The sequence below is a fragment of the Nilaparvata lugens genome, chromosome 1, assembly GCF_014356525.2.
Source record: "Nilaparvata lugens isolate BPH chromosome 1, ASM1435652v1, whole genome shotgun sequence".
Lineage (NCBI taxonomy): Eukaryota > Metazoa > Arthropoda > Insecta > Hemiptera > Delphacidae > Nilaparvata > Nilaparvata lugens.
Window position 1 is genome coordinate 86,916,661 of NC_052504.1, and position 18,761 is coordinate 86,935,421.

At 34.0% G+C, this 18,761-nt stretch overlaps 1 protein-coding gene across 2 annotated transcripts in view; it reads left to right on the forward strand.

Annotated features, from left to right (window-relative positions):
- The window catches only part of LOC111054382 (huntingtin), a 75,945-nt gene that overhangs the window by 39,895 nt on the left and 17,289 nt on the right, over positions 1-18,761 (forward strand). For both annotated transcript variants that reach the window (XM_039419484.1, XM_039419485.1), the window contains 14 exons: positions 1,007-1,243; positions 2,879-3,069; positions 3,734-3,864; positions 4,934-5,147; positions 5,962-6,055; positions 8,515-8,694; positions 9,938-10,080; positions 10,409-10,522; positions 11,309-11,461; positions 12,811-12,961; positions 13,567-13,689; positions 14,801-15,037; positions 16,385-16,595; positions 17,751-17,871. In XM_039419484.1, coding sequence (XP_039275418.1) covers positions 1,007-1,243; positions 2,879-3,069; positions 3,734-3,864; positions 4,934-5,147; positions 5,962-6,055; positions 8,515-8,694; positions 9,938-10,080; positions 10,409-10,522; positions 11,309-11,461; positions 12,811-12,961; positions 13,567-13,689; positions 14,801-15,037; positions 16,385-16,595; positions 17,751-17,871 — 2,300 coding nt within the window. The remainder of the gene's footprint in view (positions 1-1,006; positions 1,244-2,878; positions 3,070-3,733; positions 3,865-4,933; positions 5,148-5,961; positions 6,056-8,514; positions 8,695-9,937; positions 10,081-10,408; positions 10,523-11,308; positions 11,462-12,810; positions 12,962-13,566; positions 13,690-14,800; positions 15,038-16,384; positions 16,596-17,750; positions 17,872-18,761) is intronic.

The following is an 18,761-nucleotide window of genomic DNA, read 5'->3' on the forward strand; positions in this document are numbered from 1 at the left end:
TTCAAATTTATCAAGTTTTTAATATTTTTCAATTTATTAATGCATTTTCAAGTGTAATAATAATTTGTTTCATCTTTCTGATCAACCGAGATACAAATTTTTTAGTATAATGTATATTTGGACTGTAAATTTTTGTGATCTTTATAAAAGTGTTTTCATAACCTCATTTGAACTATTTTTATCAAAATTAGGGAGAGGAACAGTTTTGGGTTTATCCTGTTGATTCTCTCCCAATCATTAATTTGATGTTGTGATTCTTTCTTTCTTTATCCGGCGCTACAGCCCTAGGTGAGCTCTGGCCTCCTTCACAACACACCTCCATTCTTCCCTGTTCATGGCTCTTTCCTTCCATCCTCTTACCCCCATCTTTCTCAGGTCATCCATCACTTGGTCCACCCACCTGTTCCTTGGCCTACCTTTCTTTCTTCTGCTGTGCAACTTGCTATTAAAAACTATTTTCGGCATTCTAGCCTCACTCATCCTCATCACATGCCCCAACCACCTTATTCTTTGGGCTTTAATGAAGCGTACTATATTTTCTCCTTTTATTAATGCTTTTATTTCCTCATTTTTTCTTATTCGCCATTGCTGCTCATTAACCTGAACGGGACCGTAAATTCTTCTTAGTATGGATCTTTCAAAGATTTTTAACGCATTTTCGTCAGCCATATTCATCACCCAAGTTTCTGCCGCATATGTTGCCACTGGACGCACCAATGTTTTATATATTGTTATCTTGGTGCTCCTGCCGACCAACTTACTTTTAAATAATCCAACATTGGCATAGTATGCCCTATTAGCTGCTTGAATCCTTTCTTTTATATAAGCATTATTACCTGTGGCATTTATTGGGCATCCTAGATACTTGAAGTTCTCTACACCTGCAAAGTTTTTGTTATTCATTGATGTTGTGATTAAGGAATGTAAATGTAATAAATGTAACATTGCCTCTGTTATAATTTGAACGTGTACACAACAAAACAAGTAATAATTATGTTATGTGTAGGTACTGCACCTACTGAGCCTTATCCTGGGAGAGGGTTGGCGATGGGAGGAGCGATGGCGCAAGTTGTCCCGCCACACGGCCGACACCATCCTGCCCAAGCTGGCTCAGGGCAAGGTCATCCTCGAGAAGCCCCAGCACCTGGCCAGCCTGCTGCAACTGTTGAACAGCCTGGCGCCGGGCACTCTGCGACCGGTCGACCAAGTACTCAAAGTGCTGTTCACTGCTCAACAGCCAGAGGTACGTTTATCAATTACTGTGCACAATGTTAGAGTTACTGCTTTCATATATATTTCAAGTCATTAAACTCAAATCTATTTTAGCGAGTGTATTTTTAGCAGCTTACTACTATAAAATATTTTAATATGAAAACAATAATTCAAATGAAACAAATTACATCAATTGGCCGTTTCTGCACGTACCGATTGTCGGCCGACACTCAGAATTTATTGTCCTCTTATCGGCTGATTCTCACCAACAGCTAATTCTCAACCAATCGGAGGATAATTATGAATGTTGGCCGATGAATGTCGGTGGACATTCAATAAGTGTGAAAACGGCCATTCTTGTGGTTTCTCAAGATGTTAGAAAGATATTATTCCATGATTCAATTGAGCATTTAGATTCAATGAAGCCAGACATCAATTGATAATTAATCAATCACCATCTTGTCCTTCAATATTTTTTCAATGAAATTGTGATCGACGTATTTATTCAATTCTAATTAGATTAGAAATAATGGTAACATAGATCAATCACTGTTATATTTGGTCGCCACATGTTTCGTGTGTTAGACGTTGAGTCTTCTCTCACTAAAAATTAAATTTCCAACTTGATTGAAATCAATCTGAAGAAAGTCTGTTAGTTTAACAAAACTGAATTCTGATTTTCCATTAGTTCATATGTGCTTCAACCAATCAAAGTCCCGATTTACAATAGTAATGTTCTTCAAAGGTAGTTTGAACTACATTGTGCAAGTTTTTTCACAAAAATCTTAGTTAATCATGTAAATGAATATTCAGGAATAATATGGAAATATTTCTGAATAGTCAAGGTAAATGATACTAACTAGCAAATCATCCTCTTATTTATGAAATAAAAATACAAGTACCCTTTTTCAAAATTGTATAATTTTTTTTCTTATTTATGATTCTAATTTAGGCCTTGAATAATGCTGCCTACCATTTCTGACTGTCCCAGAATAAATAGGCTATTATTGCTGACTGGTTCAATCTAAACGTTGAGCTTCTATTAATTTGGAATTTTCATGTTATTTCGCAATAAATTCTATTACAAGTAACGTCAAGATTACTCACTAAAATTTATTTGTGAATTACACCAACTTTATACTCTCTAAATTTAACAATATACCTCTGAAGTACACATTGTAATCTGTAATAGAATCTAAAATAGATGTTTTGTCATAGAAAATAACACCAACAAAAATTATTCTTGTCATAATAGAAAACTAGCGTCGTTTACTCCAACAATTTTGTACCTTTTTCTTAATAGACTTTGACCATGTTTAGTGAATTAGTTTGTGTTTTATTTCTGGTTCAAAATTTTTCTTAATAACTCAATATTTTCAATCAATATTATAATCATTCTATTATATTCGGTTTTTAATCAAATCAAATTCAAAATTTCTAGTTTATTTATTTCTGGACTGAAAGGTGGACTCAAATCAATTCAAGTGATTATAGCTTAACCTATAATTTTTATTCATTCATAACTCTACCTTCATTGTATTTTCATTCATCTCATCATCATCACCTAGGCTTAAAATACTTCTAGAAAGTCGCCTTTGTAAAGTAATAAATAAATGAATAAGTGAAGCTTCTGTCAATGAATGAATATCTGTATTTGTTGTTGCAGGACGGTTGCTCAACAGAGCGTTGGCTGAGCGTGGTGGTGGCGATGTGTGTTGCGCTGGGCTGTCAGGGCAGAGAGGACACCGTGCTGTCCCGCCTGGAGGAGTTGCAGTTGTGTGTGCACCAGCAGGGAGATGACCCGCTCAATGTCATCGCTGCACAACACAATCATCCGCCCCAACTTATCTTTGCTAAGTGAGTATCTCACATCATTTCGTCGTCAACGAGTATTAGCTGACTAACGATGCACCACTCATTCTATAAGAGCCAAAAACCACAGAGACAAGATAGCATAAGTAGATATCCCATAGTAAAGGTCGTTTATGTTCCACATTACAATTACCTGCTTGAAGAGTTAAGGCTTGTCTGAGTGTCCTAACCTACTCTTGTACATGGTACACCATAGTGGAGTAGGTCTATTTGCACACAGAAAACACTAAATATGTAGAGTACACATTATAAGGAGTTTTTATTGTAACTGACTATTGTATGTAATTGTAAACTATCTTATATTTTTTGTAATTGATGTAGTAGTTTTAGTTTTTTTTTTGGGAAATAGACATTATTTATTTATTTATTGCTCAAATTCAAATTAGTCCAATTCATTTCACTAGGCTGCACTGGTTCGTCTATCAACCAGAATACATTTTTCTGTCTAGCTGTAAAACGTATTACGGTATCATCAAATCATGCTTTAGTGTTAATTATTTCATTGGATAATCAATTTGTCAATGTCATAATTGAATAAAAACGAAATTTCCATCTTTGAATGTGTTATGATTTTTAAATCATAATCTTTTTTGTATGTGAGTTTTTTTAAATTTATTTCAATTTTCATTAATGATTTGAAATTTAACAGGCTGTTGCTTCACGTGATTGAGTCGGTTGTGTCGAAACTTGAAACTGCCAGTAAGCAGTGTGAGGATGCAGCCCATATCGAGAATATTTTTGCCCACTTCCTACTCATTTGTTTGCATATGTTCCAGTCAGGTAAGATTATCCCAAGACGACTCAACATATCAATTCAAAAATTATCAAATCAATATAATTTCATTTATTTGAGCATTAGATGTCATTTGGGAATTTCATTTTCACATAAGTGTGCAGTGTATTGTCCAATATCTTCAACTATTAATGACTGAAACGTCAGTAGAGCAACATAATTAATAATGATATCTCACTCTTTATATTGGATAATAAAGTTATGTCACAATAAGCCTGGAAAACTGAGACCAAATTTTTGTGTGATATCCACATTAATTGGAAGAATTCTAATTTTCACAACCACTTATTCTTTTCCTTGTTGAGTTTTCCCAAAGATTGATAATTTAATTTCATTGATAACTTTGTAGCAACCGAAACTAGTTCATAATTTCCAAATAAATTTGCGACTCTTTCAAATAAATTACAATTGAATAAGTGTAGTGGCAATTGTGAATAAGTTTAGTAATTATGTCGAAGTCGTTCTATTCAGTAATGACAAGTGTAATGTCTCTCTCTTGTCTGTTTCACAGCCCGGGATGGACTTCGACATTCTCTACCGCTCTCCTCCTCTCATCCTTGTCAGCAGTCTTAAGGTAGGCGCACACAGATCGTTATCGGACGGACGGCACGGATCGGACGCTTAGATTTGATGCATTGTTTTCAATTGGAGTGCGCATACCTTTACGATGCGGATAGGTATGCGCACTCAATTGAAAACAATGCATCAAATCTAATCGTCCGATCCGTCCGATGCGTGCCGTCCGTCCGATGACGATATGTGTGCGCCTACCTTTGGACTGCCATCCTTCCCCTTTCAATCCTGCCAAGTCTTTTATGACACAATCCATCCAGATATTTCGTGGCCTTTCCTTTCTGCTGCGGTTGTCCAGTTTGCTCCTCAATATTCTAAGAGAAAGTTGGCCCTCTTCCACAGGCTGAACATGTCATGCAGCCATCTTAATCTCTGAGACTTTATAAATCTCACTATGTCCTGTCCCTGTATGAGTGCATCCAACTCAACATTATATTGTGTAAATTAACAAGTGTATTATGCAAACATAATGTTGTGTTTCAGGAAGCTATGTGCAAGTGGCCACAGCACTGATCCAGCTTGTAAGGGAGCCAGAAGGCGGAGAACGACTGAAGGCAGTCAATAGTAGTTTCACAGCAATTGCCTCGTGCTGTCCCCTGATCACACTGCTCTGGTCATACCTGCTCACTCTCATCAACTACGGTCATACGAGCTATTGGTCGGTGCTCATGCAGACCAGGGACAGGGATAAGATTGGGTGTGTAAAATTAGTTTTTCACCAATATAGTAGTATAGAATAAGTAGTCATGAACTTGAAAAACACTTTTGACAAATAAAAAACTCACATTGCTTTGAAATATTTTGGAGCCTATGCCTGAATATTCAGTCCCTATCGGAGCCTGTTTCGTTGGCAAAGCCTGCTGAATATTCCCTAACTATGTCAATTTTTCTCTTTATGTTTATCTTCTAGAAATAGTAGTTTTCTATCTTCGTTGACTATAAATATTTAAAAATTGATTCTTCTTGATGTGAAATATACAATTGTATACTGTATTTGTAATTGATATTAATATTTATGATGCCTAGTCCACACTATCTTCTAGAAATAGTGGGTTTCTATCTTCGTTGATTATAAATACCTATTTAAAAATTGATTCTTCTTGATGTGAAATATACACTTATATACTGTATTTGTAATTGGCCATTAATAGTTATAATACCTAGTCCACCCTCTCACCTAGTTGCTGGCCAAGTGGCTTTCCAAGTCACTGCTTTCTCACCTCTCCACACTGCAATGTGACTATTTGTGGTTGCTCAGCAGGCCACTCGCCCTTGCGTGATTGGCCTTTGCTCGACAAAAATCAGAGCGATGGCAAGTGAAGGCCAATGAAGGCGAGCGCTGGCAAAGCAGTCATCCACACTCTCGCGCTCGTCGACATTTGTACGCACATGGCGACATTGTAGATACGGCAGAAACTGTAAATAAGTATATATTATTGGAATTTGTAGTAAAAAACTTATTTGTTCAGTGAAATATACAATTTAATTTACAGAATTTTTCATTTTTTCAGAGCAAAATATCGTTCCCAAGGGATTGAACCAGACACATGTCATAATCTAGAAGTTGTAAGACGGGGCGCCATCATTCTGTACAGTGACTATGTTGTAAGTATATTATTTTTATATTACATTGAAATTTCTCCACATATTGACAGTAAGTTTTGGCTTGAGTGATCATTTTATTTCAATACAAAACGAATGTGTCAAATATCAGATATTTATGTTAAGCCTATGTCAAGCATTAAGCTGCGTACACATACTCGTGCTTCCAACCCGCACCGAGCACGCTCCTCCCTCGTACCGCCCACGTACCACCATCGCACAGCAATCGCTCCGCCTCCGCTCTCTACTCGCACCGATCATGAACGTTACGGAAGATGGTAGATCTTCTCGCGTTCCCCGGTCGAACCATTGTTGCTCGCCGGTCGATCATCAATCGCTCTGCTGGAGTGACGTTCGGTCTTGGAGCGGAACGAAAGTCTGTACGCACCTTTAGCGTAGCTTGAAATAAGTCTTCGAAGGACCTAGCCGTCGTATCTGCTAATGTTAAATCCACGCCACACCGGTTTGAAATGCTAGCTTTAGGATATAATATCGAGGCACCGAGCTTCGCTCGTTATTTTTATTTATTGATAAACAGAACACAATTGTTCTCTAAAGTGACCATATTTTACAGAGCTGGCTATACGTAAGCTTATGAATTTCGGGGATGCGATATTTTGATTTTCCACGGAATCACTCGCTCACTACTAACTATCCACAGACGACAAAAGTCTCAGCTGTTTAAGCCAAGGATGAATTATCCTTTTAATGTCGTTCAGCGAGTTTTCCCAAGGATGAGACCTAGTGCAAACGAATTTTTATATCATAAACCTACTAGGTTCCAAATTTCATGAAAATCGTTAGATCCGTTTTCGAGATCCGTTGAACATAAATAACCAGATAACAAAATATGAACAGACATACAGAAATTGCTCGCTTAATATAATAAGAATAGAGTATTATAGAAACTTGGATCCAATATTAGCAAGTATAAGAATAAAAAGTTCCACATTCAAATATATATATATATTATATATATATATATATATATATATATATATATATAATAAAATAATTAAGAACACTTGTGAAGTGAACAACTACAAGACTTAACCTAATTCGGACTATGTGTGACCTTATCTAAATATGGGTGGAGGAATAGCACAAGGTTACCTTATTTTTTCTCTCCCTATCATTTTCGATGATGTACTTGTATGAATCACTAAAGAGTATGAATCTCACTCAAATTTTACTCTCCACACACTCTTAATTCAATTTCTTTTGAATAGATTTTGTTGACTTTTTATCTCTCCTAGTATTACAATAGTTATTTGTGCAACTAGTGCGCAAAGTGACAGTTTGCTGCACCGAAAGAAACGTTTACGCCCGAGCCGTAGGCGAGGGCGGAATGGCTTCTTGAGTGCAGCAGAGGAACTTTGCTCACATATTTCACATTAAACTTTTCCTACAGTTACCATTGAATATGAAAAATGAATAATTATGGGTAAAATGATGGCTGAAATCCATAAAATGTTTGTGTGTGTGATGCTGTTATTAATAAAAACCTTAATTCATTTAAAAATTAATAATCCAATTGAGGTTGAAAATTCTCAGCCAAAATTCTCATTTTTATTCATTCAAGAATCAGAAAAAATACAGATAGAACAAAAAATTCACATTCAACATACACGCCAGCAGCTTGTTGGCTGAACCGAGCTGCAAAATGGCTGAACACAACAAGATGGCTGAACCGACAAGCGCGCGACCTAGCGGGAAGAATCGTACCTAAGTTTGTTTCATCCAGCTAAAAATTACTGAAACACGATTCAGAAATTTAGACTTTTGCTCAAATTACCGAGAAAAATGCTCAATGTAAACTGAGAAATATTTATAAAAATAACAAAGACAACAGAGAATATTTATTGTAATATTGTTATGTTTTTATTATTTCCATTTATATGAATATCGAACGGTAATCCTTTAACCTCAAAATTCGAATTTTATAATGTATATTTGCTACTTTTCTCATTTCTTGCAGTTGAAATAATAATAATTATTATTGATAATTATTATCAATAAAAAAGAACTATTATTTATTATTAAATGATGAGAATTCGTAAATGATGATTATTTAATTATGATTTAGATGAACATTATTCTTGTTTTGGATTTCTAGATTGGGATTTTATCATAAATGTAGGGTAGCCATTGAAATGATTCACATTTAAATCTAACCACAGTCATTGTTACCAACTTAACTTTTGTTTTCGTGCACTAATCCTCCATTTAACCCACCAACTATTTTGTGTTGCCATGTTGCAAATCTGGAGTGCAGAAAAGATTTTTCCCGCACTAGAGCGGAAAAGTGAATCTTTGCGTTCTGTAATCAGTGCAGGAATCGTCACTTTTCAAGGTAACTGTAGGAAAAATAATTTTTGATGGTTCTTCATATTTGTACTGAAATTGCTCTGATTTTTCCAGTTCATCGTATTGTAATAATGATTATTTTGTGATACTGTTAGACAGAAAACGTGGCGGACAGTGAATGCCTGACTTGGCTGATAGTGGGTCACGTGGAAGAGTTAATCAACCTATCGACTGAGCCCCCCGTACAGGAGCTGTTGGCCGCAGTTCATAGGAATCCGGCCGCCAGTGGCCTCATGGTGCAGGCTGTTGCCACCAGGTGCACGCACGTCTCACAGGTTAGTTTGATTTCTAATTCAAATTGAAATCTATTTATTCGAAAAAAATCATATTTACAAACAGTTTAGCTCAGTTTATTCTTCGCCACAGTCTATTGACTGAGGAATTGTGTTTCACCCATAATATGCTGTCGTGGGATGACCAAAGAATGATCAACTGATCATAGAGCTTAAACCTCAAAAGGTCTTTTTTAAATGCTGAAAAGTATGCTCTTGATCATATTCCAAAATTGTGTAAGGTTTTTCGCAATAGATAGTGCTTCAATTTTGAAATGAACAGACTTTTGCTATGTATGGATTTAAGACAAGCTGGAAGAAGGTTAAAGAGCCACAAATTGTATAATCAATATATCACCCAAACTGTACTGCAGTTTAATTCACATTCATTTACTGGCCACACATTTACTGGTTACAATAGAATTTGTATCCATATAGGTTATTTGATTTGTTTATCATCATTATCATTCTATTCTATTCACTTTTATCACATGTAGTCTAATTCAAGTGCCATTTACTAGCCACAAAATTACAAAAATTATTAAATTTTAAATTCAATCCCTATAGGTTATTTGATTTATTTATCCTCATTATTATTCCATTGTATTCACGTTTATAAACATCTACTTTGCATTCCATTCATAGTGGTTTTGACTTGTTTATCCTGATTATTATTTTAGTTGCATTTGCTTTCATTTTAGTAGATTCTATAATGAGGTTCACGTTATAATGATGGTATTTGATTTGCAATGTTGCTGCTATCCTTGTATATCATTTGATAAAGCAGATAGTTCTATCCTTTTCTAGATCCGCAACGTTGCCAGATCGTTTTTAAAAATGTAGAAATATAATTAATCAACAAACTATTCAATCGCAATTATGAAAATTGATTATTTATACATTGAAGAATATATTTTCTTGGCGAATAAAAAACAATTTATTCTTTTTAACAAGAATGTACAGTTGATATTAAATCAGATATACCGTTTTAAGCTTTCTTGTATAGAAATTGGAAGGCTGAGAATCAACAACGCTGCTCTATCTTTCTCCACTACCATTATAACGTTGACCTTGCTATAGTTTGCATTCCATTCATAGAGGTTTTGATTTGTTCATACTAATTTCTATGTTAGTTGCATTCGCTTCCATTACTTCTAGTTGATGCAAGCAAAGACTGATCAAAAGTATTCTTCACTATTATTATCTTATCTATTCCATTATTATCTAATTTGTATTTTCTTTTTAGGTTAAATTTCTGTGTAAGCTGCTTACTTGTCTGGAAACGGTGCATGAGAGGGATAGTGGAGCTGTGTTGAAGCTGCTGGTTCCAATCCTTCTGAAACATCCTCATCTTGTCGTAACCAAAAGATCGACTACCCTCGCATCAAGGTAAATTAATCCTTTCAGTTCTTCATTCCATTTAACTCGACTCACTTCCTTTCATACTGTCTAAAAATTCAATACAATATCTCATTATTGCAGTATATAATTATTATATTTTCTCTTGAGTTTATTATCCCGCTTATATACTTGGCAAATAAATCAAGTGTTGTTAATTCTGATAGTTATAAACTACCAAGTAAAACTATGATCAGTATTAGTTTTTCTATCCGCTTATAATTACTGTCTGCTATTACATTTATAATATGTCAAGCTGATTATTATTAATATGATGATTAAATTATGATAAAGTTGATTCATGATTATCTTTTTCCAGGAAAGTTGAAATCCTTCTAACATTGGAGAGATCCGAGGTTGTGGCTCAAATAGATAAGGAAGAGCTTCAGGAACTGATAGAATCTCTTTCTAGTTCAATGAAGTTAGCTATCAAGTAAGTATTATCGAAAGCTTCGCAATATTTTAATCTCTTTGGATTCAATTTTATTTTTACGGAGTTTCTAGTTTTATGTCTTGAAGATTGTCGATTTTACTTACTCAGATATATCTTACTCAAATACAATGAAAAATTATTCCAAAAATCAGTTACCAACTATCTTAATCCTCAAATTCAAACTTCATTATTTCTTTGTATAAGGGCCGTTTGCACAGTGAAAGCTTAAACTGAATTCAATCAGCTGTTGGCTTAAACTCAAAATGAATCACATTACAACAAATGATACTTGATATAGATTTAAACCAGTTTAAGATGGAATTTAGTTTAAACTGGCACTGTGCAAACGGCCCTAAAATTTAGGGCTCTAAATTTATATTTAATGTAATAAATGGCAAAAATACCCCTGCATTGACAATTACACTGTGATAACCCTCAACTAAACTATTTACTACTTCTACTTAGCATCGTTGTTGTACACAAGTTACATTGTAATTTTCAATAAAATAACTGAATAATTCAACAGTTAACAGCTCCTCCAAAAGGATGAATAGCCTTGTCGGGGGAATCAAAAACATTTAACTTATATTGTGTGTGTGTGTGTTGTAATCTTGTGATTAATTTTTGGGGGGAAAATACATTTGAATTGTTTGCATTGCGATATTGTGAATGTAATTATAAGAAAGTGTAAAATTCTCCTTGTAGTTTTTTTATTATTTTAATCATACCTTTTTTGTCCACTGGTTGATTGAAGTAATCTTAGTATATGTGTTTTCTGTTTTGTAGGCATAGTGGTCTGCTCAGCCTTCTCAATAAGTTGAGTTCTCAGTGCTTTGATTTGTCCCCCGTTGAACTGGATCAAGGAAGACCGATTAATGCAACAAATATTCGAATGATCACTTTGGACCGGGCATGGTTCCTGACTCAAGTCAAATTGAGGTAATTCCATAAAAACAACTAGAAGAAATACTCAATATCTAAGAATGTTTAGTGTATAAAAATCATGGATCGACCAATCTAAGGTCTATGAGATCTGTCTACTTGTTTGAATAAATATTGATAAGAGTAGAGTGAATTTTAGTCTTATACTCAAGATTATACTTGATATAAAAAAGGCTTATTTGCTATCCTCAATTTGTTTTATAATTGTGTTTCAAGATCTCTCTACGAATGTTATAAGATGAATCTTAGTTCAACAACCTTTTATTAATAATGATATTGTAGCTCAAATTTTTGAGGTGTACGAAATTATAGCATAGCTTTGAAAATTAGTTTCTTAAAGTTACAAACACTATGACCCGGTTGCACAAAAGCCTGTTAAATTTTAATCATGATTAAATTCCATCAGAAGCAATCAGAGAAGCGTTTTCTGAGAAGAAGGCTTATCTGATTGGTTCTCGTGGCATTTAAATGGAGATTAGAAGTTAACAGACTTGTGCAACCGGCTGTATCTTATTAAATTAGCTGTAGCTAACTTGATAACTTGAGGTTTGATTGAAATTAGTTGCTGAGCTTTTGACTGGCAAAGTTCTTGAGACTCTTCAACTGATAAATAACATGTCATTGAATTACATGAAACAGCTTTATTAACAGATTTATCATGTAAAATTGCATCCTCGATACTTTTATTCCTCACTTCAGGTACAAAATTGAAGGATTTCGAGAGATTTCCATTTTTTCGGATTAACGTTAAGGTTACCATTACTTGCATTATTCATCTCTGGTAATAGCGGTCCATAATCCATAGTCTTCAATTTTATTTATTTTTCAATTTATTTATTTTTATTATTAAAACACACAAGACAAAACAAAATAACAAATAAAATACAATAAAATGTTACAAATGTTAAAAAAACATGGGCTTTGTGGTTGGGTGTGTTGGAGAAGAGAAAAAAAGAGAGGAAGATACCTAGCCAACTATGGTTTCCCATGTAATAGGCAGGCAAAGAAAAGAATAGAGAAGTGATGAGGAAAAAAGGGAAGGGAGAAATGATGGGAAGGAAAAAACAGAGGAATAGGTGCGAGGTAAGGTAAGCGAGTCCACTGAAAAATGAAAAAAAAAAACTAATGAAAAAACAATGCTGGAGCAGAAATCTTGATCATATATCTAAATGGAAGAAGAAATTACTGTATGTCCAGTTTTTTATATCCAGTCTAATTTTTCCGCTGGTAATAATCGTCCACAGTATGTAGAGAGTAACAAATACCGTAAGAAATGATATAAAATTATTTTTTGATGATCTTTTTTTCCTAAATTCAAATGGCTTATTCAGATTAATTGTATTTAGGTGCTGTGGAAAAGGGAAAAACGGAACCCAGTGTGCCCAATTGTTGAGTAATTTGGACGAGGAAGACATAATTGGTGTTTTGCGAAGTGAGGACTTCGACAATGCTATTCTCCAGCACTGCTTCACGCTCGGAATCAGACTTACTCAACAGGTATTACTCATTTTTCATAACCTATACACTGTATTGAGAAATGAACTCCATCAAAAACGTTCTCGATTTGCTTAGGTTGATATAATTTTTTGAATTTTGGTTGAATTGATGTTTCTGTTACATTTATTTATAGAAATAACATACTACTTTTTTATTTATTTATTCATTTATTGTATAAAATACTATAATCATAATACAATTATGACATTGGAGGAAAAACTAGGCTGAGCCTGTACTATTTCTCTCCAATAATGTTGATAAAATGTTAATGTTGTTCAAAACATAAGGTTATGTAATCACTCACTGCTTCGTCACTTGATTTTCGGTCCAAGAATGATTGTATTCATTTATTTATTCATTTAAGATACGGTACACAATTATTCATTGAAATAATTGGGGGAGGACAAACAGGCATAGCCCAAAACTGTTCCTCCCTCGAATTGTGTGTGTACAATTTGCAGACCACACACTTACAGACAAGAAAATTTTGTATTTAGAAAGATTGAAACCCAAATTAAATAACAGAATTACTTTGTATCACATTGTCATGGACTACAATATGTTACCAAAAAATTCTTAACATTGAATCTTTCTGCATTTTCTAGGCAAGAGAGGCAAAAGATGACAAGAAAGATTCTGATGTAGTGTCACCTCTATTCAAAGCAGCCAGAAGAGCACTACTACATCATATCCATCATCTTCATAGCCTGTTGCCAAGGGTTCATCAGGTCAGTATCAATTCATTGACTTTTTCAATCTCAATCATTTCTTTCTTACAAATCATAATTTATTCCACGCAGTTAAGTTTTGCGAAAACACAATAAATTGCATGACTAGTGTCTGACTTGTGTAATGCTATCTGCCTTGTGGTCATATTTATTCTCAGCTTCTTCCATCAATCGAAATCGCTAATTCCAAAGTTCTTCAAGTTACTAAGCTGTGTCCAATTAACAAATTTACTTTTTCCAATTTGTTAATTTCTTTGTCCAATGACACTCTTTCAACGAGATTGGGTTCTTAGTTTATAATCCTATTGAAAATGAGAGAATCTACCAATGAGTTCTTTTCATCCCTACATTCAGTTGTAGGTAGTTTATAAACAAAGCTTACCATATATTTATATAATGTTTAATATTTTTTGAATAGTTTTATCTTATTGTTTTCAATTTGAAACTATTCAGTTCAACTTCCTCTACAAACTTTTTCAAAATTATACACTTTTTACTATTTGATGGTTAACTAAATAAACGAAAATAATACTAATAAACTAATAGAATAATAATAAAGCTACCTTAATAACAATAACAAGGACTACCTTATTATTTTATCTTTCAATGTTATTACATTAGTGTCATTTGCATTGTAAATAAAGAAATAAAATAATAACTAAACGAAATAATCAATATGCTATCAAGAGGTTTGCACTGATAATATTGAGTAGGCCTACATAGAGAATAGCTAGAATATTATTGTAGTATTCACCGGCTTTTTTCTAGATCGCTGTTGCGTATTTAATAGCATATTAATAAGAATTTTCTGATTTTTGATCATTATATATGAAATTAATGTAAAAAATGTGTTTTATTTCTTCTTGAACATTCTGCATTGGATTATCAATATGTGTCTGGAACACGACAGTTGTTTTGTTACAAGGTTACATGTTTGGGGTGGTTGCGAAGTCACTAAACACTCCTCCATAGCAGACCATGTAGACACAATATTGAATCGAGGTTGATTGATTGTGACACCATTGTAATCCTTAATATAATTGATATAAATATTATTCTATTCTATTATTCATGTTATAAAATAAAATTTGATATGATATTTCTATTGCAGGCTTACAGCCCTGTGGGACGGCCAGCCACTGTCAAGGAATGCAAATACAAGGAGAGAATCGATGAGCTGTTTTGTGACACAGAATTCATCGAGGCTTTCTTCAAATTGGTGCCGGCAGTAGGCAGCTACATGCAAGCTTCCAGTCAACAACTGTTCACCGAAAATGGGCAGACCAGTAGCCTACAACCGAAAGAGTCTGATGACGACATCATTAAATTCGCTGTACTGTGTTTGGAGGTAAGCGGGATTTTTTATCCAATTTTTTCTGGTTAAACTTGATCGACTTGTGTGATCGCTAAAATCATCTCAGAAATTATTAGTATTCAGTTTTCAAGTCACCAGTGATAACAAACCTGTGTGATAACACACAAGAACTTCGTGGTTCATAGCAGGGTCTGTAGGCTCTGGGAAACACGAAAAATCACTTGCAAATTATTCACTAAGTTCTGAAGAATATTATTTATTTATTTAGTCATTTAGAATTACACAACTCACAGAAAAGTACCACAGGCTTATAAGCCCAAAACTGTTCCAATTCCAATTTATACATCAGTCCAAATGTAGCTAGGTTATGTGTAATTTAACATTCATCAATTACACACTCAATTTACAATTCAAAACACACAAAAATCATTTTTAAATTGAAAAATACTTTAAATTAATCACTAATATTGTTTGAAATTTAAGGAGCTACATTTCTGATTACATCAAACAAAACTGGCAATACGAATAATCTTACACTAGAATAAAATATTTCAAATGTAGAATGAAATATCATTCATATTAGGTATGAAAAATTCTACTTCTCTCAACAAACTTTATAAATGCTATTGAAAATGTTTTGATTTTGAAATAAAAACTTGGACTTACTTTAATGTTAATGTTGTAAACAACTTTAATTTTAGTACGAGAAATTGAGATTAAAGGCTTGAAATCTCCGAAAAATTCCTCTTACATTGGTAACCAGTTTATCATTTGCCCCTCCATATCCAACTGGAGAGGCGATTCAAAAATCAATTGAAGAAATACGTGACGGTTCTGTGCTTGGTATTAAGTAAATTTCATAAGACAGACTTTCGCTCTGCTCCGCAATCGAACGTCACTCGAGCAGATCGATTGATGATCGACCGGGGAGCAAGAGTGGAACGCGAGAAGAGCTAACATCTCCCGTAACGTTCATGATCGGAGCGATTGCAGAGCGAGGGCGGAGCGTGTTTGAGGCGCGTATATCTGTACGCACCTTTATAGTTAAAATGATGTTAATGTTTCAGTTGATTAGGAATATTATAATGTTGATAAAACTAGAAGACACTATTAATTTGAATAAATAATATTATATGCCACAGCCAGTTGGAACAACCATCAATACAATAAATTAATAGAATAAAATATCGTAGTCACTACTCATTGAGCTGAAAAATGTACTTTGGTTACATAATGCAATGAAAAGAATTGAACAAAGAAATTCTGAATGAATAGAACAAAAATTGTGATCTCACTATTCAATTTACTAAAATGTTTAAGATGTGATTAAAATACCTCTGAATAAATGAATGGATAGCCATAACTTTGTGTCGTTTTCAGAGTATTATCTGGCTGAGCTCGACAAAAATGTCACAGTGGGGCAAATGGCCGTCGTGCATTCAGAGTGCGCTGCAATGTTCGGTCAACATTCTGAAGCAGGACCGGCTGGTTGGCTTGCTGTCCTTCTCGCACATCAGCTCCATTGTATCCAGTGTCGCGCATCTGCTAGACAGGCACACTGACAAGGCTATCAACATTCCAACTATCCCAGGTAACTAGCTGCAAGCTGGCTGTAATGAGGTCCACCTTATAATGGCAGTATTTGATCAACATTGGTGTTGCTATCCTTGTCCATCATTCGACATAGTAGATAGCGCTATCCTTCTCTAGCTCCGCAATGTTGCCAGATCGTTTTTCAACAATGTAGAAATATTATTAATTACAGCATTCAGATTTGTGTGAGTGTGGCCAAAAACAAACTATGAGCCACATAACTGCTGAATGCACAATCAATTTTTTTTGATGGAGATCTTATATTTTGATACATGAAACCACTGACAGAGGTCTAAACTGGATAAAGCAGCTGAGAATAGAATTGTGAGTGGTTTTGAAGAATAACTGAATATTTTTATTCTTAGGCTAGGTCAGAAACTGATATTTTATGTTTTGATGACGAGGGTCTAATACCTGTAATATTTTCATTTCCTGAAAAAACCAAGGCTGATGTTGGCATCAAAACCATAAGATTGAATGAATGAATTATTAACTAAAAAATATCTAATATCAATCATAAAAAATTCATCATACAATGATTGACGAATAAAAAACAGTATAATTAGTTATTTCAAAGAAAAATGAACAGTTAATATTACATCAGAGATACCGGTATCAGCTATCATCTATAGAAGGCAGTGTCAAGGCAGAGAATCGGCAACGTCTTTCATCCTCCTCCACTGTCATTATAACGTGGACTTCACTATAGCTATATAAGCTATTTACAAATCATCTGTATTAAATAAACTATTCTATGACATTTACATCTATTTTTTTTATTTACATTAAAAGGGTTTGGTATCATGCTACTTTTCAGAATGCATGTGTAGATAGCTTGCTAATCTATAGACCTTGAATAGTAGCTTCGTCAAAAAATCTTGGGAAAAATGAGCTGGGTCTCATCTCATCAACTGATTCGGACAGAAATTGATTGCATTTTACAAAAAGGTACCCAATTTTAGTTGATAGCTGTGATATTGTTAATATTAGAAGTTCTGCATAGAATTTACACCAACTAAGTATCATGACTATTTTGTTGTCATAAAACGCTCAGCATCTAGCTCTACCATCCTTAATTTTAGATATATGTATTCATTACAAATTTTTCGCAGTATGATTATGACAATTCATTGCAAACTTATTTATTTTTCAGGTGACATTGATCCCAATTTCAATATTCACACTAGTTACCAAATGGCTGGCCTGATAAGTGTCCTTGAAAAATCACCACCGAACACTTGGAATCTACCACAATTCATGTCTGTCAATATCAAGTAAGTTTCAAATTGATTTATCTAATTCATTTTGGTCTCCTTGTGTTGGTTGGAAATTCCTGATGATCAAAAATATGGAAGGAGAGAAAACCCACAATGAAAGAAAACAATCTACCATTTCTAAAACTCACTTTTTTTAAATTTGAGCTGTCAGTTTGTAGGAAGAAACTTATGTCGATTACAAGCCACAACTTACATTCAATATCAATAAGGTTCAAATTCTTGCCTTGTCATATATTCAGTCATGAGACTAGTTTTTTACACAATTTGTTGCATTGATTCCATTTCCGTATATTCTGAACGTCTCCTATATCTACTACAACTATCTGCTAAACTGTCTATTATCTATCTATCTATCTATAAACTATCTAATAATCGTCTTTATTAAATTTATTAAAGTTCCATTAACTTCCATTCCACTAATATTCAATTTTATTGAATTCTCTTCAACTTATATAATTGACCGAGGGAAGTGAGGTCTAAGATTCAAGTCGATGGTTTGGCATTTCTCTTAATGTTTGAATGTTTAAATGTTTATATGTTGCGCATTTACGGCGAAACGCGGTAATAGATTTTCATGAAATTTGACAGGTATGTTCCTTTTCTAATTGCGCTTCGACGTATTGGAAATTTTGCATTTCAAGGATAATATAAAAGGAAAAAGAGCCTCCTTCATACTCCAATATTAGAGTAAAAATCAGACTATAGCATTAATAGTAGTTCTGTGAACAGTAGACCTCACGCAGTATTCTCATCCACTAGTACCTGATTGAAACTATAGACCTTATGGAAATACAGCAATAGACTGGCTTCTCCACACATCTGTGTAATCACTTGTCAGCTGATTTTATGATGAATAATTCTATAGTCTGATATTTTTACTCCAATAT